Source organism: Homalodisca vitripennis, chromosome 4, assembly GCF_021130785.1.
Source record: "Homalodisca vitripennis isolate AUS2020 chromosome 4, UT_GWSS_2.1, whole genome shotgun sequence".
NCBI classification, from domain to species: Eukaryota; Metazoa; Arthropoda; class Insecta; order Hemiptera; family Cicadellidae; genus Homalodisca; species Homalodisca vitripennis.
In genome coordinates this window covers 60,959,829-60,987,254 of record NC_060210.1, presented here as the reverse complement: position 1 = coordinate 60,987,254, position 27,426 = coordinate 60,959,829, and the positions used below count along the sequence as shown (strand labels likewise).

At 34.1% G+C, this 27,426-nt stretch overlaps 2 protein-coding genes across 3 annotated transcripts in view; both read right to left on the bottom strand.

Moving 5' to 3' along the window:
- The window catches only part of LOC124359361 (DNA-directed RNA polymerase II subunit RPB2), a 115,288-nt gene extending 108,723 nt beyond the window's left edge, over nt 1–6,565 (bottom strand). The window contains exon 1 of the mRNA XM_046812041.1: nt 6,241–6,565. Coding sequence (XP_046667997.1) covers nt 6,241–6,259 — 19 coding nt within the window. The 5' untranslated portion in view covers nt 6,260–6,565. The remainder of the gene's footprint in view (nt 1–6,240) is intronic.
- Nucleotides 6,566–13,804: 7,239 nt separating this feature from the next.
- On the bottom strand, nt 13,805–25,160 carry LOC124359360 (high mobility group protein HMG-I/HMG-Y-like). 2 transcript variants are annotated; one of them, XM_046812040.1, is made up of 3 exons: nt 25,098–25,160; nt 18,188–18,418; nt 13,805–14,903 (listed from the first exon to the last, which is right to left on the bottom strand). In XM_046812040.1, exons 2-3 carry the CDS (start codon nt 18,386–18,388, stop codon nt 14,802–14,804), a joined length of 303 nt encoding a protein of 100 aa, XP_046667996.1. In that variant the 5' UTR covers nt 18,389–18,418; nt 25,098–25,160; the 3' UTR covers nt 13,805–14,801. The 2 variants fall into 2 exon arrangements, with proteins under 2 accessions (XP_046667996.1, XP_046667995.1); XM_046812039.1 differs by lacking the exon at nt 25,098–25,160 and adding an exon at nt 24,615–24,745.
- Between the last annotated feature and the right edge of the window lie 2,266 nt (nt 25,161–27,426).

Here is a 27,426-nt window from a genome sequence, read left to right as displayed (position 1 = left end):
TTAATATGCTTGTACATAGGTACAGGATCATCCAGTCTTTTTCCTATAACATCAATATAGCTCCAAAAATAGGTGTGAACAAAGAATAAAGGTTGTAATATAATAAAGTAAACTATGTCTAGAATGTGTATGTAAAGGTTTATCAAAATCAGCTGCTAAATTTTTACGGTACGAGACCATCCATAACTTGCAAATTTTCTATTTGCCTGTGAAATCGATATAGATCCAAAAATAGGTGTGACCTAGGAATGAGGGTAGTAATATAATATAGAGGACTATATTTAAAATATGTATGCAAGATTTTATCATAATCGGCCTGTACGTTTTTGAGGTACAAGACTATACCCATAACATACAGATTCTGTATTTGGCCCTTAAAATCAATATAGTTTTAAAAATAGACGGCATGACCTAAGAATGAGGTTTGTAATATAGTATTAATATACATAATAAACTATGTCTCGAATGTATATGATAAGTTTTATCAAAATTGGGTCATAAGTTTTTGAGGTACGGAATCATCCATAGGTTTTTCTCATGTTAAGCCTTTAAGATAAATTTAATATAGTCCTAAAAATAGCTGCTTAGAATAGTGATTATAAAAATATAAAGTAGACTGTTTATCTAAACTCGGATGCAGTATAATAACGACCACGACAATCGAATCATCGATATTCATGAATATTAAATCATCATTTTCCATTATTATCTACAACCACTAAAAATGAAATAACGGAACAAAATTATGTTATAGGTATTTCAAATTATAGTTGAATGATGAATAGAAGACTTTCTATAGGATAAGTACATTTAGAAAATACGTTTTGAAAAACAGTGTAACGTTTTTTTTTTTTTTTTTTTTTTTTTTTTTTTTTTTTCCCTGGGGCGGCCTACTGCCATGCACTTAAGCCTCAAGGGCCTTTTGCGCACCCCGGAAACACCATGAGGACTACCAGTCTACAACTTCAGCAGTTCAACAAACCGCCGAAAACAACCTATCAAGTCCTCCTGGGAAAACTCGCCACCCCTGTTCAAACTACCAAAGATGGCATTCCGCTCTCTTGCTATTGCTGGGCAATCAAAGAGCAGGTGCTCAGCAGTCTCCTCCTGCTCATTACACCTTCCACAGAGCGGATCCTCCTGAAGGATGCCAACTCTGTGTAGGTGCTTCTTCAGGTGACCATGCCCCGTAATGTTAGGTTCTTTAATTACTATTTTGAATTATTAACGTGTCCGACACCTTGTGACAGAAATAATACATGTACATTGCCATTGTACGTAAAGTAGTACTCTACAAATGATTTTAATATGCTAGAATTAATTTGGAACAATAATGTCAAACTGGATTACGTTAAAGGCTTTTAAGATTGTACTATTATAGTGAAGCTATACTTTTATATGTAAAAGAAATATAGGTATATAAGTTTATATAAAATAAAAATACCTTAATTATAATTGTATAAACATATAAAATAAATTTCTCTACAAACCGATAGCCAATGTCCATTGGTATTTCTGCACGTACTGATGATGTCAAAACTACATTCATTCTCAGAAAGTCATAGTTAGTTTGGTTCCAACTAAAATAGTATATGATTGTTAATATATCCATTAAAGCAAATTTAGAGTGTACATAAAAGTCTTCGCAAGTGCGTTTATTGTAACTTTGTGTTTGTTAATTGGCTTATTTTGTGACGAAACACTATTTGATTTTCACCTTTAATTCTAGTTTTCATCTCCTCACTACACTGATGAATCTAGGCTATCTAAAACTATCTAGGCTATGTATATTTATAAAAAGTAAACACTAACACAACATAAAATTCAGTTACTTTTTACTCTTTTGTAGGACAAACGTGTCCTACACTTTGTGACACAAATAACACATGTACATAGGCTCTGTACTTGCTGCCACCGGCCATTAATCTAATATCATTCACATGATTTTACTTTGTCTGATATAATTTGGAATAATAATGTCTAACCAAATTATATAATAGGCTTTTAAGATTATTAAACAATATTGTTTCTCTATAAAACAAAAACAGATAGCAATTATTAATTATGAATATCACAGGGCAAATGCTTTTATATATTATTTATAATTTACTAGCAGTTACCCGTGGCTTCACACGCAATTTTATAAATCGAAAATCATAGCATTATTAGTGAGAGGATTTATGGTATAACATGACGGAGCACTACAATTTTTATAAACATAAGTAAAATTCCAGTTAAATACCATATTATTTTAGTATCCATGATTAAAAGATTCAAAACGTAAATACAATTTTTATTGTTTCTATTTTAGGTTTTGTTATATGGACATAAGTCTTGAAAACCTAATTTAGTCAATGTCAACTTCCGTCTGTTAGAGATTCATTTTCTATCAAACTATTTCCAGTCCTATAAAAATGAAACCAAATCCGACTAAAAAGAGTCTACTTTCAGCTCTTTTTCTTTACTTCCTGTGTAAGATTTATCAAGTGCCATAGTAATAGTTGCTCTTTGTCCTGATAAGGAAATATATAACTTAAGTACGACTGAAACGTTACTGCGGTCCAAAAAGTATGCTACGACCGATTAAATTCACTTCCGCTCTGATTTATTTACTGTTCCAGAGTTGAGTTTATGTTGTCGCATTGACTAAGAAAATAAACACATATATGGGTTTTGAAATAAAACTTAGATTTAAGAGTTTATTTGCAGTATGTGATATGTTTTGGTGCTATACGTAATATTGCTTTTTAACCCGATATGTGCATACGTAAGCTTAAAAAGACTACTTTAGTCCAAATGCATCTACTTCCATCGCTTGTATTCCGCTTCTTATATAAGAGAAAGAATGTGCCATCCCTTTGCTTTTCCTTCAATCGTAGTAAATTAGATCATAATTTTGTATTTGTAATCAGCATAGAACTGCTGATCACACACTGTATAATTATTTAATATTTTATAAAATTTAAATATAAACAAAAATGTTTCTGCGACTTTTGTGAACTTCAGCTGTTAAGGGTCAGTTAAGTTTGGATTACGAGTTGTAAATGTTATAATTATTTTCCTGAATTATTAAATATTCTGATAAACTCTTCCAATGTTTCTCAGCTTTTAAACCTTCCCTGTACTTCCACAAATAATTCTAGACCAAAATTAGCCAAATCGGTCCAGCCGTTCTCGAGTTTTAGCTAGACTAACGAACGTTTATATATATATATATATATATATATATATATATATAGATAACCTAGTTAATTCAAGTGACGTGGTGGCCGCTTATAATGCAGCCAATAAAAACAGCTAGCAATTAATAATTATGAATATCTATAAGTCAAATGGTTTTATAATCCAGTTTAGAAATTTCTAATTGATACAACTGTCTTGGTACTCATTATAGGCCTACTGTAGTCCTAAAATCTGTATTGAAAGTCCAGTTAACACGTTCGCTGCGGGTCACTATCCGGACAGTCCCGTGACCCTCGCCAAAACTGCGAGGCACTGTCCGGACAGTGCCGATACGCACAATGCATTGCTTATTCGTTTCGCTTGTCTCGTGGTGCGATCTTGCGGGAATTGTCGGAAACTTTTCAAGCTTGTTCTAGATGAAGTATATATACTTACTTTCTGATACGTCAGTTCGTCCTGGAAATGCGGGCCTACTGTCCCGACAGTGCCAGCGAAACAACTGAAATTTCACATGTTTATTGCTATTATGAATCAGTAGGGAAACAATAAAACACGTGTTCCTAATTTCTTTTCCCTTGTGTTATTGTTTTCGTGAGTAGACGTATTAGCAGCTAGGCTTGTTTACAAATTGAATAGGTTATTACTACTAAATTAAAAGTAAGGTAATCTTTTACCGGTATTGCGATTTTATCTATATGTGTGGTGTCAATATTTTGATTATACACATTATACATATATTTTGCTTTATTGTATACAGTATGTATTGTCTCCTTAGTAAATTCATTCAAACGATCCTTTCATTTGTTTTACTGTGCGGACAGCACGCAGCGTCGATCTGCACCGCGGGCTCTGTGGGTGTTTTACGCTATGTGCGGGACTACTGTCCGGACAGTAGCGTTGTCTAGCAACGGAACCTGATGCATATCAAAGTCGATTGAAGTATTCTTGCTACTTTTGGACATCACACAACACATTTGGTAGGTTATAGTTAAATGTTATATCGCCCATCATATGTTAACCCTTAAAGCGCCGTAAGCGCATATGCGCGCGAGGATCGACTTTGCTCTGAACGCCGTAAGCGCGTAGACGCCCAATATAATTGTTTTTTACTATTTTGCACTGTTAGTTCAGAGTTTGTCCACTAGACTGTGAGGGGTGTATGTTACAGTAGTGTAGAGGGGCTGTACCACATCACGTGACAATCTTTGTGTTTAACGATCGATACTGAACCGGTTTTTGTTGAACAGCTGGCAGTTTGGTAGTATTGCTCAACGCCGCAAGTGCATTTATGCGTACGTCACTGCCTCGCAGCGCGCCGGGCAGCTTTTTGTGTTCTTCTTCATATCCTGTTGAAGCAGTGCGAATAGTTGATCGGTAAACTACTGTGTAGTTTTATGTGTTATATGATCATCTTTTTATGAAAGTTATATATTTATAAACTTTTGAAATAAACAGTTTCTTGAATGGCGATACAAGTCTTTTTTTCCTCGTAGAAATATTTTTACTCCTTATATTTATAATTATGTATTTTAGCTCTTGTTCCGAAATTCTACGTTTATGTTTATTTTATTTATTTAGGCTTGTTTTTTTACTCCAACAAGCGTTACAATGTTTTATTTACTTCTATAAACATCTGAAAACCATTTTGTAATTATTATAAAAATAACACCCGTTAGAGGACTAAGAATTTGGAAAATATTTGGTTTTCAAATTTTTTGCGTGTAAATTTAATTTTTTTATTATAACTTTGTATTAAATATGTAATATACTTATTTTCTAGTTCTATTCTAGTACATATAAGCACGCAATGTCATCATTGATATACATAATAATAAAAGGAAACAGTAAGCATTGGGTAAAATTTATAAAGGAGTTGGAACGCTACGTAGTAAATCATGTGTATTTTGGGCAATAAGTATGATAAAAGATATTTTTTTGCAGTTTCTGTTTTATTTTGTTACCTAAAAAAAGAAATTAAAATTAGCGTTGAGAAAATCTAATTTTAATTTTTTATAATAAATGAGCGCTAATCCAGAGTGTAGCTGAAACTGTTTGGCGCTTTAAGGGTTAACATAAATGATGCCATGCCAAAAATGCGGGCCACTGTCCGGACAGTCCCGGTGATTACGAACGAATAAGAACATAATATAATCGAATATCATTATTCATTATTTTATAGCGCATCAAACCAAAATAACGCCAATTCAACGAAAATCGCAAGTTCGAATTTTGCCACATATCGGGTACATCATTGGCCGCTCTTGCCGCAGCGAACGTTTTAATTAGACTCAAATTTTTAACAGTTAAATTTGTCCTTAAATCATAAAATAATGTAGTTTTGTTTAAGGGATTTGTTCAGGAAATAGATTAGGAGTAGTTTACAAACCAGGTTAGGATTCCAGCATAGGGTATTTATTTACAATACCGTGACCATGAAAAATGGACCTTTTTTCATGGGTTGGGCATTTATAGCCAAGTATTATTATCACAGGTGCATATAAACTGGGGGGAAAGTATATCATTGTATTATATTGATGCCTTTCGGCCATTATTGCATTAAGAATGGAAAATAACCGACAAAATTTTGTCGAACAACACTTGGAGGGTTAAGGATCAGGGGCATCACGTGATCTGGGATTCGACTTTTGCAAGCTCGAGTTAATTTTTTTTTTCTAAAAGAGCAAGCAGTGCGCAGCACTGCGCAGCGGGCAGGCATCGTTGACAGGATTAACGTCATCATTTCAGTAAAATTGCCAGAGGTACTGTCAAAAACAGAGTTTTCAGAGGATTTCAAAAAATCGTAACTCCTTTGATTTTCGTTGCCGACGAATTTTTTCTTCACTATTGTTTTCAGGAAAAAATTGTAGTTTTCAGGAAAAAAAAATTAACCTACCTTTCCATGGTCACGATTTTGTAAATTGATACCCAGCATAGGATTCATTCTTTCAATGAATTGAAAATGTGGATAGTTTCATACTAGGAATAGTCTTTCTGTTTCACCCAAGGCTGAGTTTTATATTCTAAAGTGTATTTAAAATAGATTTAGGGAATATTTACCTTCGTCTAATTCGTACATGCTAATGTTGAGTTCTGGATGGTGAAACTAGATAGTTCAGTGCTCACAAACGATGAGCTTACGTCAACTACACTAAATGATAAGTTAGTCCCATAAATATTTACATGAGCAAAAGATTTCGATTATTTCACACACATTGCACTGAAAGTAAGGTTTTGTAAATAAACCGATCAACTGTAATAATTATACACTATACCACTCTTGTAGATTTCATAACAAAAGCAGCACCAGAGACCAGTCACCACAACCAGCAACCGTACAAGCGATTAACCAAACACCGACTTCCAGTTCCACTTCGCAAATCCTCAAGGTAATAAATAAGAATCAGAACTTTTAGGTTATGTTACATTCGTATAATCTATAATAACCGATTTGAAAGATTCATAAAACTACAAATAAACTTTATTTAGGTACTCAATAACTGATATTATTTGTGTGCGTCAAAAATATAACATCAAGAAAATGAGGTTTGTTTATTTAAAATGTTTGAAGTGCGAATAAATCAAACATGATGTTATTTAGAAAGAATTGAATTATTTTGTTACTTTTATCTTTTTTACCTTTTTTACCTCTTTTCCCCCGACAACCGTTGTCAAGGACTTTGAAATTAATTTTATGGGTACGCTCTTTGTTGTTGTCAAGTTGTTCAGGAGTGAAATGACATACTAGAACTTGGTGTAAACGTGAGTTTGGCATCCATTTTACCAAATGCATGTTCAATAACTGATAACTATCACAACTATATTGCACTCTAGTGAGACAACTCCTTGAATTCTCCATTGTAGATTCGTTTCCATATCGGGTCCCATTAACAATATCTAGGCAATCCAGGGCACAATCATTAAGAGTGATAGGTTCACGAAATATAAACATCAGAATACAAAGCCAGTCAGAATATGGTCGATATGAAGAAACTCGATCTTTCGTACCTAGAATACCAGAGCAATACTTAGTTATACAGTGCTTACAACAGCCTGTCAGTAGTAAATTTTTAAATCACGTGTAATCACAGTAAAGCGGCTTCAGCTGTATTCTGCACACGCTTTCTGACGGAAATTTTCACGTGGTCCCGATATAGGAACCCTAGATTGGTGAGAGTAAAATATGAAGACTTTCCATGACAGGGGTTTAAATTGTTAGCGCCCACATTAATAATGTCAGAGCTTGTATTGTTGTTAGAAACAAGGTGAACCGCATACCTGTTCTCTAATTTTTTCCAGGGACTTCTCCACCGTCAAACTGTTTGGGGTTTGCACTGGACGAACCCTGTTGATTTCATCATCAAACCTCCCGTATGATGATGTGGAGTCCAAGGCCTCCGGAGAGATGACTACCTTGTTAGATCATACTGGGAGAAGCGGTTCGGAGTTGGTGATTGGCTGCGACGCTAATTCGCACAATGAGGCAGCACCTACACAAACAGCAGAGGTAATTCGTTTCTGGAATATGTAATGTCCCGTAGTCTAATGATTTGAAACATGGTTGATATTCTTATGTTTCGCACGCGGATGCGGAGGGAGATGTGACCATGATAGCGAAGGGTATGGTTAATCGGATACATGTGAAGATGTGTCTAACGAGCCTCCCTCTCTGATCATGGTCATACCTGCTTTAAAATCGGGAAACTTGAAAAAGTTCAGTATAAAAATCCAAGAAACACAGACTGGGTGTCATACAAGAAAACCATAAGAGTACAACTAGAATTCGGTGCTATAGTAACTGGAAAAGGATTCACAATACAGTACAGCAGTACAAAACAGCCTGGCTTCTGCAATTGTGGGTTCATTTGATCTTAGTTGTCCTATTACTAACAGGAGAAGATCTAAAATAGCTTGGCGGTCCTCTGAACTGGCCTCTTTGAGGAAGAGAGTTAGGGCTTTATTCAGGAGAGCCAAAACTTAGGGTACTTGGAAAACCTACCATGGTACATCGCACTGTATAACCGTAAGGTTCGTGTGGCTTAGAGATTAGACTGGAAGAAACCCTGCACTGACATTGACATTGTGCAAGGCTCTAGAAGCTATTAGCAAAGAATCCCATCTCATAGCTTAGTGGTCTCAAGGACGATCAAGGTAAACGTATTACTGAACCGATGGGGGTTCAAAAGTTGCGATGGGAACACACTTTCAGAATTTTCATTCATGACAAGGATCAACCACAAGCTGTGGAGGGATGTCTACAGGACGTGCCACTCACTCAAAATGGAGTTTGGGTTATCGTGTAATAACCTTCCAAAAAAATTGAGTGGGCGATTAACTCATTTAGTTCACCGGAGAAGACTGATTTCCTTGCAGCAGGGATTGGATATTATTCTCCTGCTTTGCAGGCTGTTCAGGGCATCTTTCCCCCTCAAGTACATTCCTATGTCCTGCAGGGTATCCAGGGTAGTGTTTACATCGAAGCAAGGAAATTCTACCCTGGATCGATTTAGGCCAATATGTCTGTCCTCCTTACTTCTCAAACCCATGGAGAAAATTATTGCTAGGTTTGGGAGGGATATCTCTTGGAGCGCTCTCTACATCCAAATCATCATGCTTACACTCCAGGAAGATCATGCTATTTAGACCTGCATCAATTGGTATGCAGAATTGAGAAGGCGCTAGCAATGAATGAAGTAGCTATATGTGTCTTTCTGGACAACGAAGGAGCTCTTGACAATACAGGCACTCAGGCGATTGTCAATGAGGTCTTAAGACGTGGCATTGAAGGTCAAATATGTAACTAGATAAGGGCCTATTTACAGATAGAGTGCTTATACTACCAATATTATGGGAGCAGCATAGGGGTAAAGACTACGAGGGGCTGTCCCCAGGGTGACGTCCTGTTCTTTGGAACCTAGTTTTGGACGACGTGATGCTGTCCTGAAAACGGTGGGAAACTGGTATGATGGAATGAGCCTTATTATATGTTTGGGGATGAAAAACGCAGTCTAAGATTTTGGTAGGTAGCCTAGCTAGCATCCTAAGGGTGGCTTGCCTTGCTATCACTGAAGCTTTTCCTAGTGTGCTTGGCGCAGCTCTAAACTGTTGCCTTAACTCCCTGGAAATTGGCATTCGGGCTATGCAGGAGGAGAGCCTACTTCCTTCAGCAGATGGGACAGGCCTGCATCGGGCTGCAACGTAGGTCACTTCAGAATTAGAGTCCTTATTCAGAGGAATACTCTGCACATAATCTCTGATCAGAAAATGTTTCATTGACAAATCCTACAGGATTTTTATATCTTCTAGAAATGCTTGGTCGTAGGGAAAGACATCTCATCCACCCGCAGAGCTTGCAAGCTTGCTTGGTTTACTGACGGCTCTAAAACAAAAGGCTCAGGCTCAGGAATAGTAATGTGAGGCCATATAGGAAGCTGGTGGTTCCTATGGGTCTTTATCTCACAGTCTTCCAGGCAGAAGTCACAGCCATTGTGTGATGTGCTCGTGAGAATCTTCGTCTGCGGTATAGGAGTAAGACGATTATTATTTTTACACACAGCCAGGCAGCATTAAAGGCGTTGCAGTTTTGTGTGTTCAACTTCCAATTTGTCTGCGATTGTTTATCAAGTCGTTTCTTCCGTTGGCAGAGTCAAATGTAACTATTTGTTGGGTTCCTGGACATAAGGGGATATCTGGGAACGAAATAGCTGATGCTCTAGCCAACGTGGACTGAGCGTCCAACATAACGGACCCTCAACCGTTCTGTGGCATTTCTAGATGTGAATCCTTTGAGAATGTGTCGAAATAGGTTCATGCCGAACATGAGAGAAGGTGGAGACTGCATCAGGGACTGAGAATTAGCAGAATAGTTCTACAGTCTCCATCTCCTAGGGTGGCGTCTGACCTTCTCTCCATAAGTAGATCGGTGTTTTCTCGGGTTATGGGTGTGATTACGAGATATGATCACCTGAGGAAGCATCTTTAGAGGGTTGGCTTTTTCGGGAGGATCCGCTTTGAAGAGTGTGTGACGAGCAAGAGGAAACTGCTCAACACCTGCTCTTTGACTGTTTTGTAATAAAAAAGAGAGCGCTACGCCGTCTTTGGTAGCGCTCAAGGGTTGTGAAATTCCCTAGGAGGACCAGATCGGTTGTTTGTAGAATTGCTGAAACCGTATACTTCCTGATTGGTCTCGTGGTATATATCTTGAATCTGTACTAGATAAAAATTGTTAGGTACAACTATATAAATATCTTTGTAAAATATGGACCTGACTTAGTTAAAATTGAGTGGCAGCTGCATGAAGGGTCTATAAGCAAAAATGTACATTTGTGGATACTGACTGTAAAAATTTTGGTTTAAGTATGACCAAATTTAAAATTAGAATGTTATTATAAATTTTACAATAAAGACATTCACAGAAATATCTAGATATCCTTTAATTACCGATATGGCGCATGGGTCTTTCTTGCATAAAAATGGCTTCTTTGCACAGAACAACGTATGTTTTAGTTGTTGAGGGCAGTGATCTTAAGGTAAAAAGCAAAGAAAACCTCACCAAATTTTATCACCCCTATTTTAATATTTTATTTACCAAAGAAAAAGGTAAAATAAACTACCATTTACCAAATACAAACTGTGAGATTTTTCTTAAACAAAAGAGTTGTCAGTTCAATCACATGTTCATTAGTAACACCATAATCAGTCTCCGCAGTTTCTGCTTACATAATCAGTATTTTGATTCGGAATGTTCTTTTCATAAAATTCCATTCAATTTTTTATAATACCGAAATTTCGGTCGTATTAGTCGAAATAGTGACCTCTTACCGGAAATAACTAACCCATAACACAAGTCTTTGCAAACATGTGCAAAATTTCCATCATAGTAACATTCTTGATTTGATCACCTGCAGCATCGAAGAATAAATTAACTTCTTTGGTATTCTGCACATAACTGATAGCTTTAGATAAGCAGTCAAGTACAGAAAATACAACAGAGTCGACACCTTTTTTTGCTTGGGATTCTACAAATATGTGTAGAACGATAAATCATCATTATCAATAATATGTATATTAAAAACGTACACCACAAATGTTTGTAAACTTAGGAAGAGGATGGTTTTATTACAATCGAATTTCATTGTTTTCTCTTTTGCATTTACTAATATAATTTTTTATTTTCATGTATTATTTTACCTTTTTCTTGTGTATTTTGTATTGTAACTGACACTTATCAGCAGGATTTGTAGCCAGTTTTTGTTCCATCTCAGTGCAATAGTCCGTTGTCGGTTTACGAAATGTATAGTGTATTATAGAGTTCTTCAAACAACTAACAAAACCTTTGATACAGCAACTTAATATTCATGTTAGGATTTTTAAAATGGACTCGGTTACTCTTAAGTCACATTGAGTGTACTGACTATGTTAATGTGGAATACTTTCTAAATGCTAATTTCCAAATCTATCAGTTTGTGAGGCCTATTTGAATGACACCCTCCTCCCTTCAATGTTTCTATCAGGAAGTATTTTAATCTAAACAATCCTCAATCGAGGATAGATCTACATACTCAGTATTCATAGCTTTTTTGAACATTTGTTCTAAACTTGGGGATGAGGTATCAAATCTTTTGTGAACTAATCTATCCAAAACATTCATACATCCTTTTAAATAAATATCGTAACTAGCTTTACTTTTTGTCCACTCCAAAATGATACAAAAAATATATTTTTGATCTTTAGCAGTTAATTTACTAGAGAAGTTTTTGCAAGAAAAATTAAAAAAAAGATTTAAATACTTTGCACTGCACTTTTTTTTAACTGAGTGAGAAATGTAATTTAAGCCGTATTGTCTTCTGAACTGCCACCATCTTGAAACCTGATGTAATCGGAAAAAGTAAGACTAAGTGTTACTTGGAACTACACTACTTAACAATTTTATAAGTCTCAATTTTGATTTATGTTGTGAAATGCCCGAGATAAAATTTTTGCCCAAATGCAAATGGCATTTAAAATGGTCCATCTTGAAATGGTTTGCTGGTTAACGAAGTCTTGCAAACTATATACAAGTATTGCCGCTCTACGAAGTTATCTGTATCTATTAAGAACAATATTTATCCTGTTCACAATAATTCCCGGAATGTTGTATGGTTAAAATGTTACATGTAGTGTTAAAAATATTCGTTTTCTTGGAAAAAATAATTTTTTTTATCAAAGACATATTTTTTTAAATCTGCAAAATTGCTTTTGAAGTTTTAGTACATTTTCACAAACATTCGCACAAATACTACAAAAATAGGGAATTGAAAAAATATAAGTAGCTCTAATTAAACAATATGTCTTAGACACATTTTTAGTTTTTACTTTGTACTTTTGGCTGTTTGTTGAAAATATCTTTGTAGTTTTTCAACAAATACAGGTCATAAAACAATCAGGAAATGTATTATGAGAATTTTATATATGAATTAGGTTTATTTCATTAGAGGTTATGTAAAATATAAATTAAATTTTAGTTAATAGCTTATATCGACATTAAGCTCCACAGACTGGAATTTTAAGTTTGGATGAGTATGTGTTACTTTACTAAAATATACAATAAAATGTCAAAAAATCATCAAAGGTTTTGAACATACTTGGTGATATACAATATAGTTTATCGTATTCTATTAAAACTGTATCTTGAAATAAGTTTTTATTAAGAGAAAGTTCCAGTTAAACAGATTGTCTAACGACTCATTGAATTAAACCAATTCAAAATGTGGTTTACTTCATATAATCTGCATGGGTCTGTCCATTCTATTGGTCACCTCCAATTGCAATCTTTCGTGAACACTACTGTAGATACATTATCCTCACTTTCTCTAAAATCAATTACTTCTTATACAATCTACATACTGCTAAGTAAATAGTTAATCAAGGGTTAATGGAATGAGCAAATTAACCATATATGCATGAACTATCCTCATGCATCGATGTATTACTGTAGGTTCTTGCGCAAACCAGATGACACATGTTAAAATTTGCAAAAACTAGTGATTTGAATTTTCACTCATTTGAATTTCAGTCTGACAGAGAAACCTACAAAACATTATTAAAGTTCTCGACTTTGCTGGGAAAACAACTGTATTGAAAGTGCAGTGCATTTCATAAAGTTGCCAAACTAGATTAAGAATTCCCAAATGACCAAGGTTAACTAATCAAAGCTCAACAACTGAAAGACTGACCAATCAGGAGATCAACTCGCATTAAAAGTGAGAAAATTTGTCCCCAGACTTGTTTTCTGTGGACAATTGGTGAGAGTAGGCTTGAGATTAATGCTGTAGCAATCGGGAGACTGGGTAGTCACATGTCCTCAGTTCACCCAAGCAAACAAAAATTGAGGCTGTCAATCACTATTTCTGCCTTTATAATATATAATCACTTGCTATAAATATTTGTGTACATATTGAATCGTTTCCAGAACTTAGTAAATATTGCACATGTGGTCCGTAATACTTTGAATTATAAATATAACAGACCACAAATTGAGAAACACCGGTCTAAGGACTCCAATTGAGTTAGTGTCAGTTGTGTGGCTTTCTTTTGACTTATAATGTAAAGATAAATATTTGTGGTATATAAACTAACCAAGTAATAAACATCCAAATTTTATTTATTTATGCTTCCCTTGTACAATGTACAAGACAAAGAATTTATCCTTATTTTAAATATAGTAAACTTTTCCTTATTACAATTTTGTTACATTTGTGCTCAGGTAAAAAATTTTAAGACACTTACTAAATTAAAAGTTAAGACAATACTATACTTGAAAAATTACAATACTGTCAACAAATATGACTAGACAATTAATTCCAATACTCAATTTCTAACACACATGTGGAGTAATGTATTTAAACACTTACAGATTTTTTGGAATCCTATATTAAGAGAAAGAGGGGGATACAAAATATTAAAATTTTTAAATTATACAATACTTACAATTAAGCTCAGCAGATTTAAACAAAACACAAAAGTCAATCAAATAATACGTTCTAAGATCAATGTTGAACACAAATCATTATTATTTAGTGAGATAAATGCATCCAGGTAATTAATTACTAAATATAAAAAATGGATTACATAGGAAGAACCATGTTCTTACTCAAACAAAAAAGGACCTAAAAGATACAAGGAACACACACCAACGTGATGCGATGCGTATGGAACTATACTTGAATCACATGATAAACCTTAGAGATTTGGACCTTCCCAATATTTATGTGATTCTCACAGTAAAACAAAATATACAGAACATTATGTTATCAGTTAAAAAATATTCCATAAGATATTAAAAGCTTCATTAAAACTGTAGTTTGTTACACAATGATAGTATGGATATGTTTAATTTTTTGCTGGTACTGAAGAATTAATCAAACATAGTTTCATAATACATTATTGAGTTTGAAATCAAACAGTATCGTGTGAAATTACATCGTTACAAGATACTACTACACAGAGTCTTTATTTTATATAACCTCTTTTGTAAAAATGCATCACATGATTTAAGTATAGCCCAATAAAGGGAACACATTTTGGCTGTTGGCCGTCACTTGGACAGTCTCTGTCTGACACATAAAATAAATTAACACAGTTTATTCATCCTCCTCATTCTCTTCCTCTTCTCCATCTTCCTCCTCCTCTTCAGATTTCTCCTCCTTCTTGGGCCGTCCTCTCTTGCCTGTACTGGCCTTGGCCTGAGACACGAACAAGCAATTAGATACTCATCCTAATACAGGGGTAAAAATTAAGTACTATGGTGAATTTAGATCACTAAAGGCAGTGGAAATGGCATGTTTTGGAGATGGAATACATAAAATTAGGTTGAAAAGAAATATTTCCCATTTGAACAGTTACTTCTAATCACTTAGTAGTTTTTCATAACAATTACTATGGGATGAGTAAATTTAATGTCTGTTGAAAAAGGTAAACACGATCAGTTTACACTATAAAAGTTCTCAGCACTACTTTGGAATTTATATTTTTCATATAGACTTGGTTATTAATTACTTATTGCACTGTTTGATGCTGTACACCTTTGTAAGCATACCAAAAGCACTGTAATGTTCACAGCCAGTTGTATAAGCATCTCTTGGGTTTATACCATGTTCGCTAACTTAAACACTATTTAGAAACTACCTAGAGATGACAACTGTAAATAAATTGAACCTGGATGACCAATATATATTCAATAACTCAAAATTCTTGATAAATTGGATTTTTTCGAATAAAATTAAACTTCTTATAACAGCCAATGTTAATAATTTCACCTCTGTAACTTGAATATTGTTTTATGAGCATGTCTTTAACAGTATATCAACTGTCTATAACTTAAAATAATATACTTAGTTGTGGTGGCTAAATATCCTTTATTGCTCTCAGAATGACTTTTGTTGGAAGGTAAAATGTCCAATGTCATTAACATTTTCATTAATTGCACTTTATAAAGTCTTTGCCTGTAAATAGTTTTAAATTAGTTCTTAAGAAATGGTTTAAAAAAAGTTTTTTATAGTTTAGACGAATTCTACAATGTTTCATTAGATGACATAATATTTTAGGTGTAGTATTTAAATATCATAATTTATTCTCATATTTTGTAATATTTTGTTATTTGTTGTATTTATTGATTGTTAATTTTATTAAATGTTATGTTTGTTAATTTTTATATTTTCTTCTACTATTTAATTGACTTATGTGACAAAGCCTATTGTAACATATGTTATTTAACAGCAATAAACGAATTGAATATAACTGATATTGGTTTACTATTCCAACAACTAAACATAAGCAAAGATAAAACAACAATAACAATGTAAAGAACCATAGGAACACATCAGGCACTGGCGACTGCCAAGTAAGTCACGACCTGTTCTCTTAGCACAACCTCTTACGTCTAGAATGTGGCGAGCCCTAGCCTGTTACCAATATAAACATGTAAATTATGAAAATCTAAATATTCAAAGTAGAGTACGAAACATATCATTGCAAGCATGGGTTATAGCAAATAAACAGTTATTTATTGCACTTTGGACTGAGATATATTATTTAAACTTTGCATGAGTCCAGAAAAGTAGTTTTTTTTCAATACGAGGGCTGCTATTTATGTTTCTGGCCTTAGTAACACTGATTGATGCTAGGCACCAGATGACATTTCCTGTGCGAAGTTCACACTGATAAACATAACCAAAACATTTAGTTATTTCATTGTTGTTAGTGTTATTTACACCAGATTAAAAAATTGATCTTAGGTGAAAATGGAATTAATTCTTGAACATTTTTGTGCAATAATTTTTCATAACTTTTGATGTGGCCTGAGACAAGCGTGCACAGATGTACTTTAATTCCTTATATGGTAATGAAGCGCCTTCCTACAGCACCGTAAAAAACTGGTATATAATGAATTCAATTGTGGTTGACAATCACTCCAGGACAATGCTGTGCATGAGCAGATAAAGCATGATCGACATGTGACATATCGTGAGATTGAGGCATCTTTACGCATTAGCATGACAAGCATCAATAACATTATGCATGAACACTTGCATTGAACAGCATGTGAAAAAGGTTTGTTCGCGTTGGATACTGCATAACCTGACAAACGCTCAAAAGGAGACTTGTGTTGATTTGTGCAAGAAAATGTTGAAAAAATTCACTCAAGGTGCAACAAAAGCAGTTTATGATAGCTGTAAAGGTGACGATTCATGTATATAATCATATGATCCTGAAACAAAACAGCAATCCACTGCATGGGTATTTCAAGATGAGCCAAATCCAACTAAAAGTTGTTTGTGGATGAAGCACATTGAATGCAAATGGTTGCCTGTTTCTTCGGTATTATGATATGTGGTGACTTGTGCCATTAGAGCAACGTAAAACGGTCAATTCTAAATGGTACACCACTATTTGGAAAAGCCACATCATTCTTCATAATGACAATGCGAGCTGCCACAGATCAACTGAAACAATGAGTTTTTGACAGGGCAAAATATTGAATTAATGGGTAATGTGACTCGGCACCAAATGACTATTCCCCCCTCCCCTCCAGGAATCAAGCACTTTATTAGTTATTAGACATACAATTATGGATTAGACTTCGTCATATCTAAATTACTATTTAATAGCTATTACATAAATACTTATAGTTCATGCCTCAATTTAATACTGTGGTTGTCATATATAATAAATAGTCTGCACATATAACAGAAAATATCATAACCAACTATAATAATGAACAAAATTGAGTGAGTATATAAACATTTAAGATATAACAAGACATCTATGTAATAATTCACGGGTTAAAAAGTCACATTAAATACCGAGTTATAACAGTAAAAAAAATAACAATTATCAAATGACACGAATCAGTAATATAAAGTTAAAACAACTTTATACAACACACAATAAGTACAAATAACAAAAAGAGTAAAAACACTCCTTATTAAAACATACTTGAGTTTTTAATCCCAAACATCAAGAAAAATCTACGTGGACAACGGTTTCCTACATCTGAAGAAGCAGTTGTTGCATTCAAAACCCATGTTTTAGAAGTATCTGAATCGGAGTGGAAAAGGTGCTATGAAAACTGGTTTCAACGCATGCACATGTGTATCACATGGAGATTATTTTGAAAAACAAAAAAAAACCTATTTTGTCCTCAAATTCTAGCATTTTTATCCTTAAGACAGAAACATGAATAGCAGCCCTCGAAACACTAGTATTAAAATTTTAATTAACATTACATTACATTATTAAGAAAGATATGGCCAGGCTTGCAATGATATCTCATACTATTTGTACAAAAGATATATCTATGGATTTTACTTCATTAAAAAAAAATGCAAACAAGTGACTATCAAGTAATCATTTATGTAAGAATTATTTACTATAAAACTTGTAGAAATATACTAATTTTAAACATTGAAAATTATAACAAAATTTACTTATAACAACACTGTAACCTCTAAACCGTATTGTAAACAACCTTGGGTTTAGCTGCAGCAGCACCGCCAGCCTTTTTCTTAGGCCTGCCTCGTCCTCTCTTTGCTGGTGCCTCTCCGTCATCCTTCTTGGCAGGAGACTTGTCTGAAGCAGACTTCCCTCGCTTCTTTGCTTCTTTTACGTCGCTGGTCTTGGAGGGACGACCTCGGCCCCTCTTCTCCACAGTTGTACCATCATCAGACATTTTGAATCAATTAAATTGAAAGTTCCAACGCTGTAACAGTTTATTTTATATTAGAAATATAATTTACTACTAATTTCATGAACTGAAAATATACCACACAATAGAATGTACAATTAATTGAACATTTTGAAATTTAAAAATAAAGATGAAATTGTACTGAGTTGTATAGCTCAGCAAAATAATTTATGTTATGCACTCAGGAGGACTGGGTTAAATTCTAATAATCAGACTGCTTTTGTATGGCCTCTTCAAGATTCTCTACCTTCAAAAGTTAGACCTTCCTTCAACCCACCCTTCTCCTTAACTCCATAAATTAAAAAAGCAAAGTATTCCATGCCATATATTAAATTAAAGGAGGAGTGGTGATTTGGGATGATTCAGTTGACTCAGATAGTTTGTAAAATTAAAAAAATGAATAATTATGTTTTGGTTGGGCCCTAGATACAGATTGATACCCTTCTATCTATTGATATTTTTGAAATTCTTTGTTACTAAAAGGTTAATCCAGAAAAATTTAATTGTAAATTATCGGTACTGGATGAAACATGAAATAATTCAGTATCCAGTCCACTGACAGCCTTTACGAATGAGGGGCTCGTCATGCGGCAATAAGACTATATATATATATATATATATATATATATATATATATATATACACACACACTAGACTACCCATTGAAATTAAAAATTATTTAAACGTAAAAACGATTTAGATTATCCTTTAAGCATCACCTCCCAGACCAGGCGTACTATTTTGTTAAAGAATTTTGATTTTGATATTATGTTATGTAGGTATTACAATCATTGTCTTCTTGTTTTTATATATGCGTTAGTTTTAGTCATTTTAGCATTAGTAATTTTAGCGTTAATAAAAAAAATTGACAAGTCATATGTTTCCTAAGTAACACATCAAATGTAAAGCTATGTGACACCACTAAATAAAGAAATAATAAAGGTGATTGAAATTAAAATTTTGACAGAAAACAGGTATTTAACTGGATAACACGTTTTGAGATATTGCATAATTGTTAGGCCTTATTCCTGTAAATTTAGAAAGAGCAATTTATTCAAAGTCTGTACCTACAACATTTTGCCAATCTTACAACTCTTTTCCTGCTATTTGATGTAAAAAGTATTATACAAAGTAATAGGGCACACCCCTAAAATAAAGAGCATTTCGTATGGGGCACGTGAGTTATAAAGTAAGGACCCTCACATATGAAGATTTTAAACGTGAATATCTAAGATTTGTCTTTTATTTGTGTATATTCAGAGAGAGTTATAACTTTACCTCCATTGATACAAATATTCAAGGTAAATTTTAACTTGCGTTCAATTGTAAGTATTTACTATATGTGAGAAACTCAGTGATGATTCATTGAAACCACCTATGTTAAACTCATTTATTTATATCATCTGTGTCTTTCATTGTTGATATGATATTTTGCACATGTATAACCAATAATTTTTCTTCCTGCAATTTTTGGAATCACATGTATACAATTTGGAAAAATAAGAGAATAATCAATTGTCAACATAACCCTACTTTGGGACAGACTATAGACAATATCTTTATTTGCATAATCTTGGAGATCAGCATGGCGTCACAACTGTTACAGAGAAATGAGAAAGTAGTATAGTATCGTCCGCGGGCTGTGGAACGAAGTCAGGTATAGTCTGGGAATTTCTTCCATCTTAAATATTCTTCAATGGAGTAGAAAGGTCTTTTCAGCAGCCAGTCCTTTAGATGCCGCTTCAGCTGTTTGGGGTTGTGGTTCTTCATGTCATCTGGCAATAGGTTGAAGAACTTGGCTCCGGCGTAAGTGAGTTTCTTGCTGTAGAGTGTCAAGTGGTGGGGTGGCAGGACAAAGTCTGTAGAGCTCCTTGTTCCGTACATGTGGACATCTTGATTTCTGAGCTGCGAAGTTGAGATTGTGTGAGGATGACTTCTTGTATGTAGATTGCAAAGGTAAGAATTTTCAGCTCAACAAAGGCCGTTCTGCAGCTGTCCCGGTAGCCAAGTCCTGTTAGGTGTCTGACCGCTTTTTTTTGTCGGATGAGGACCTTTTCTAGGTTAGAAGAGGCAGTTCCCCCCATGTAGCTATGCCGTATCTCAGATGAGATTCCAGCAGAGCAAAATAAGCAGTTCTTGCTATTTCTGAGTTGCTTACTTGACTTAGTCTGCGAATAACATATATCCCAGAGCTCAATTTCTTGCACAATTGGTCGATGTGGGGTTTCCAATTTAGGTTGGAATCGATTAAGATACCAAGGTGTTTGGTATTTTTCCTGGATTCCAGGCCAGGCAGTGCCATAATGTTTTCTTCCTTGCTCTTAGTAGTGAAGCCCAACTGTACCGTTTTAGATTTGTTCAGGACCAGGTGGTTGGAAGAACAGTACTCGTTGGTTGCAGTGAAAGCCTCTTCAGTGCTAGATAAGAGTTGTTCCTTATCTTTTCGTGCAAGAGTTACAACAGTGTCGTCCGTGAACATAACAGTCTGGCAGCTGTCTTGCAGGTGGGCAGGGAGATCATTTGTTAGTAAGAGGAACAGCATTGGGCCCAAAACAGAGCCTTGGGGAACTCCTCTTTGTATACTGATGGGTTCAGATTGATATTTCTGTGATATATTGTTAGATGTATATTGTAGTTCCACTTGCTGTTTCCTATTTATTAGGTAGCTCTGAAACCATTCTACTGATTTCCCTACTATGCCTATTGTTTGTAGCTTTTGTAGTAGGCAGTTGTGGCTGAGACAATCAAAGGCCTTGCTAAAATCCAGAAAAAGGCTATTAACGATGCAGCCTTCCTCTAGTTTGTCTATGATGTATTCGACTAGTTGTATCAGCGCGGTTGCCGTCAATTTGCTTTTCAGGAATCCGTGCTGCTGGTTGGTCAGCACATTGTTCTGGTCAAGATAGTTCGTGAGCTGTTCCAGAACAATTTTCTCCATGACTTTAGAGAAAGTTGAGATGAGCGAGATCAATCGATAGCTGTTTATTTCATTTTTCGGGCCTTTTTATACTTGGGATACACTTTAGAGAGTTTGAGTTGTTCTGGGAAAATTCCTTGTTGTACAGATTTATTTCTTAGAGCCATTAGCGGAGAGACCAGTTCTTCTCTACACGTCTTTGTGACCATAGCACTTATTTCGACACCAGATGATGTTTTTGGTTTCAACGTGTCTATGGCTTTTAGAACGTCTTTTTGTGTTATAGTCTGAAACATATTGGTTGTTGGAGCTATGGGTGGATTGTTTTGGTGTGTAGTTCTATAGTTTATAGTTATAGTTCTATAGGTGTGGACTGCAGTCTAGTATTGCGGGTCCGATGTCTGTGGTGCATAAACTTTCGGTTTGAGACCACATGTACTTAAAAATGGGTTGATACAATAAAAATAACTAAAGAAACTTTCATCTCAACTGTGTTTTAAATCCTTTTAGGAAAGAACAAGCCTGAGAATACCATGCTATTTTAAAGGAATTTACACAGCTACCACGGATAGAAGAAGTAGACACACTACAATACGTATATAGAAAATACATATTATATCCAAAATATTGTTTTTTAAACTAAAGCAATTTTTATATACCTAAATCTCTTCTTACAGAATGTACAATAACACATGCTAGGAATTGGTAATTTGCATACTAACGATTAGCTGTCATCTGTGAAGACTTATTTGGATTAAAGATTCAGCTTTGACACATCACTATATTTTGAATTTGTGACTTTCAAAGCTTATTTTAAAGGACTTCTGTTGGAATTCTATTGAAATTGTAAAAATTTCACTAACATGGAAATCCACGAATTATTCCTGAAGCCCAAAATCAATACTCCAATAAACATTTTGGTGAAAAATGTAGTTTTTGGGATATTGAGTATGTGTAGATCCCATGGAATAAATTAATAATATTTCAGTTGAAGAACAAGAAGCACATTCAAAGTAAATTAAGAAAATATAATTTTTTAAATGTGATTTTATAAACTATTTTGTAACGCTACTTAATATTCTAAACGATATGATTGAATATTATAGGATATAGAGATATTTGAGATTCCTTGGACTTGTACTCATTATTGCCTATATATATATATATATATATATATATATATACACACACACAGTAATTTATAATGTTTACATTGTAATATACATGTCAATAGGAAAACATTTAAATTTATACAATAATTGTGTAGAGAATTATCCCATCTATAGCTTGAAATCAGTCACTCGATCTGTTGTTATGAAATTAGCCAATCTGCAACATTTGTAGAGTAAAATAATCATATTGTGTGATACAAATCAATTTGTAATTTAAGTTATTCTTTGTTGGAATATAATTAATTAGGAATACAAATGTTGAGCAGTTTGATTAAGATGTGATAAATTGCTTTCTAAACATTGTGATATTACATCTGTTTATTCAGTTATTAAATAAATATATATTTCACAATAATAAATATTGTTATAAGTAAAACCCAATATTATTGTTCAGTGCCTTGGTTTTAAATTATAAAATATATCTTCAATTATTTTATTCCACTAGACTAAATAAATAAATTTAGAATTTTATATTATTTTTACAAGTATTGATTACAAAAGTTTTTTGCTTTTCATTTACAAAACGTAACCACGGGCAGTTTAACTAAAACACATTTAACGGTTTTATTATAGGCTAGTCACTTTTCTATGTGAATGGCCCACTTAAGCCAACTAGTGAAGATATATTGGTAATTGGCATATGGATCTGTAAATAAAAAACATTCAATATGTACAACCTGATGTAAAATTTACAATGCGCAGATCATGTGGGAGAATGTACCGTACCATTTTAAGGATAACTAAATAAAAACGTTTAAGTATTTTAAGAGTATAAAAGTCATTTAGTACAAGAAAAACAAGCAAAATATAACTTCTGACAGGGTTTTGAAATTAAAAAGAAGGTAAATATATACAAATGTATTAAAAATATAAAAACTATAAGTTACGACCTAATATTTGTTATTAGGCTCTCTACAAAAGTAAATACATACAAATGTATTATAAATATAAATTTAGGGAGTGCTCATGTGATCTGAGCTTGAATTTGGTAACTATCTCAAGGGATGATTTTTTTTTTTTTTTGCCAGTAAGTTAGTGCAGAATGGCCAGAGGCATTTCCGATTGGTACTTTCTAAAGCTTGAAAAAGTTGGACGATCTGGGGTCGAGCACAGATTGGAAATGCCCTTCGCATCAGTGGCACTTTCCCCGCACTTATGGCGAAAAGAAAAAAATCCCTCCAGATAGAATCCAAATTCACGCTCAGATCTAATGAACACTTAAAACGGTTATCTTTAACTTTGGTACTACTAGTAACATATTTGTGATAACCTAATTATATAGCCTAATAATAAATAGAAGATAGCGCAGAGTGGACTTTTCAACAACATTGCTTTCTGTTAGGAGGTAGAAACAAGGACTGCTCGTCATAATGACATGTCATTTTTAAAGTAAGTCAAAAAGTCTTTTATTTCTAATAATGTAGCTTTTTGTGTCCCCATTAGGAAAATTCTTTTAAAATAGTAGCCTCTGAATAATACCAAAGTACCTTATATTATTAATCACAAAAACATCACCAAATTCCAAAAAGTGCAAAATCATGGGTGTGATCACTTTGTGCTAATTTTCAAAGATAAAACTAGACTATACTCATAATGAGTCATTTCAAAAATCCAAAGTTTCAACAATTATTTTGTAGTGGTTTATTGATTCAATAGAAAAAATTATAATTTTTAAAATCTGAATTTACTATAGGCTGTTACTGTATTATATAGAAATGGACTAATTACGTCATGAAGGTTTGTAGCCTACAGTATAATATGTGGCCACCAAAATAATCGAATCAACTAGCTTATTGATTAGAAGTATTTAACTATCATACATAAAAACATTTGACCTTTAGATAATTATAGCCAGATGATTTAATATATCAGAATAATAATACTGTTGAGAATACTATCAACATTCATGTCAACTTAAATGTGCACAAAACTTTTTAATTGCATTATAGGCCAACTAGCTTTCATTTTGTCAAAAATGGGGTGTTCAGATGTTTTTAAAATTGTTACTCTTCAAATTAAATTTAGAAAAATTAAAAACAAATATTTCCTTATAATCCATTTTTTAATCAATGGAAGCCTATTAAATTATGTACATAAAATACTCAAGCGAACATATAATTACATGTAGGCTGATAGCATCACAAGTCCTAACAAAGAAGAGCCAATGAAGACTGAAGAGCTTCATCCTGCTAGGGTTCAGATGAGTTCATTCAATTTAATTCTTCCATTCTAATTTGTTCTTGGTCTAGAAATTAACTCTTATCGCTTGTGGTAAGTTTAGAAATAAAATGGTACATTCTTTCTAATTAAATAACAATATTTCTGGTCAGTTTATATAGAACCATCTCCCGAAGCAAAATTATTAAACTTCCACAGTATACCGAGTTCAGGCATCTTGTGTTGTAGATGGACTAACATGGACGCCGAGAAGCATTTACTGCCCTAGCTTAGCAAATTTATAATCAAAGAAATACTCACAGATAACCGACAGATCTGGGAAATTTTCTAAAATAGGTTCAAAAATTATAATACCTGAAGAAATTTTCTAGAACTACGATAAAATTTCTCAAATTAGGAATAAATTTAAGACGAAAATATCACCTACCTGAAAATCTTAACTCTTTTCGGACGGGCGCCAGTTGAATGAGACGGTTACTACACAGTGTTGCCAACAAACAAGATATAAAACTAGCTTATAGCCAACAAAATACAATATAGGTAAAAACTATATTTTAGTGGTTGTGGGTTTAAGTAAAATAAATAACATTGATGTATCTCTGAACAAATATTAAATATAATATACTGTAAAATATTTTTATTAACGATATACTAAATAGGTAATGGAAAATAATTTTGTAATGTTTATGTAGGAAACGAAAATACTGTATCTTTTTGAATAAATTCGAGTACAAAATACGTGAAGTGCTCTATGAAGATATACTGACTAAAAAATGGGCAGTTTGGTAATTATAAAACTTGTATGCAACGTAAGATATTTTTAAATACTATATATTTGCTACCTAATCTAGTAATTTAGTAAACTTTACACGTGTAGGCTGAGATTGCTGCGCAGTTGACCACCCTCATCTGGCTCTTCTCTGAAGTCGTCGCCATCTGCGAGCCACCCACTAGCTGCTCGGCAGACAAAGGGACCAAGGGATCCCAGTCGACCAGCAAGCCATTGAGCTTGTTATCCAGAAGCTGCTCGAAGACGTGAAGGAGTTGCTCACGAGGCCATCCCAGAGACCTGACCCGTTGAGGTAAGCTAGTAAAGATTTGATTCGAGTGAGCTAGTAGACAGTTAGTGACACAATTTTACACGTATCCCACAAATTACACCACCATCAAGATAATGTCCAGACTTAAAAACTGCACAAAACAGTGAAAATAGCTTTAAATCGTACACTGGAACAAACTCTATTGTTAGAAAGCCTGCTGAATATTAAACAAACGTTATGCGCAAGACTGTGGCACGTTATACTTTAATTATAGTGAGTGCTCGAAATTGAATATATGGAATTTGAAAGTGCTGTCGCTTTTTAAGTAGTGATGTAAGGGAGTGAGTACTCTTCGTGTTTAATTAACGAACGAACAATTTACATGTTATTTTTATGTTCTAACTAGTGGTTAGTGGCACTAACCACCATGCATTCAAGGTAGACCTAACCTAATTGTAAATATTGCCCTACTGCCCTATACTCATTTATTATTTTTCTGAACTATTTTGTTATGGATCATGAATCGATCGCGGAATACCTAGAAGCAATCCCTAGTGATTCAGATTGTGGTCAATCTGATGACACAGATGCAGATTCGACGTGGTATCCCTTGAAAAACTTCCAAAAGAGGAATACTTCTGTTTTTTTTTTTTACATTCATCTTCGGATGAATCAGAACAGTAGGAGTCTCCAGCACATATTCTATCCAACCATGGTAGGCATATTGTAAGTAAAAGCCCAAGTTCTATAGTTAGCCTATTCCTGAAAAAAACCTACTTTCGCCAGAATAAGACGGGTTGGCCTAATAAAATAGGTTCATTCAGAGTTTTGGAAGGATTGTTACTTGACAGTCCGATTTCCTCATTTGACACTGTAGTTAGGTCCGTACATAATGGGATATCAACACCACCTGGTCTTAACTCATCCGTAGCTTCAATTTTGATGAATTACAGAAGACAGCGTCTTGTTTTAATTTACCGGGGACAGCACATGCCCCAGACACAACGTACTCTATTTCTACAGGGGAGCACCAATCTTCAGCCATGCCAGGTCAATCATCCACTCCGGGTCACCCTACTAAAAGGCAACGATCATCTAACACAAAGTCAATTCTCATAACCCGGGACAGCCCTGATTCAAATAACATTACCAATATAACGGGAGTAGTCTATTACAAATGCCTTTATTCCCAACAAACTCCTCGATGTAAACAAGATGACTAACAAGGATTTCAGAAGAAAAGTGTACCAAGAAATTGTTGCCAAAAGAATAATTGAGGTGAGTAATGTAAAAGATTACCCAGCAACAAAAAGCATAGAATGAGAGCACATAAGCCTTACGTTGACAAGTGAATTCGCCAAGAATCAGCTTCCCATATGCCAATGCATTCATCAGTGAAGAGATGTGCGAGATGCAGTACAAAACAAAAGCCAGTTCAATCAACGTGGACCTGCTCTACCTGCAATGTGGGCTTATGTCTTGGCAAAGACAAAAACTGTTTTCAGGTTTAGCACCAAAAATAAATGTGTAGTAAACTTTGGTTAAAAATATTCGACACTTTGGGGGAAAACAAAAACACATTTGACTTTTATTCTTGTACGATAAATCAACTTTTATTAACTGTACGATAACCATATCGTAAGTTGTTTTATGTAACTAATAAAACACCTGTTGAATAACTCTGTGCCTAATTAAGTAACCTTCTAAGGTCCTTGA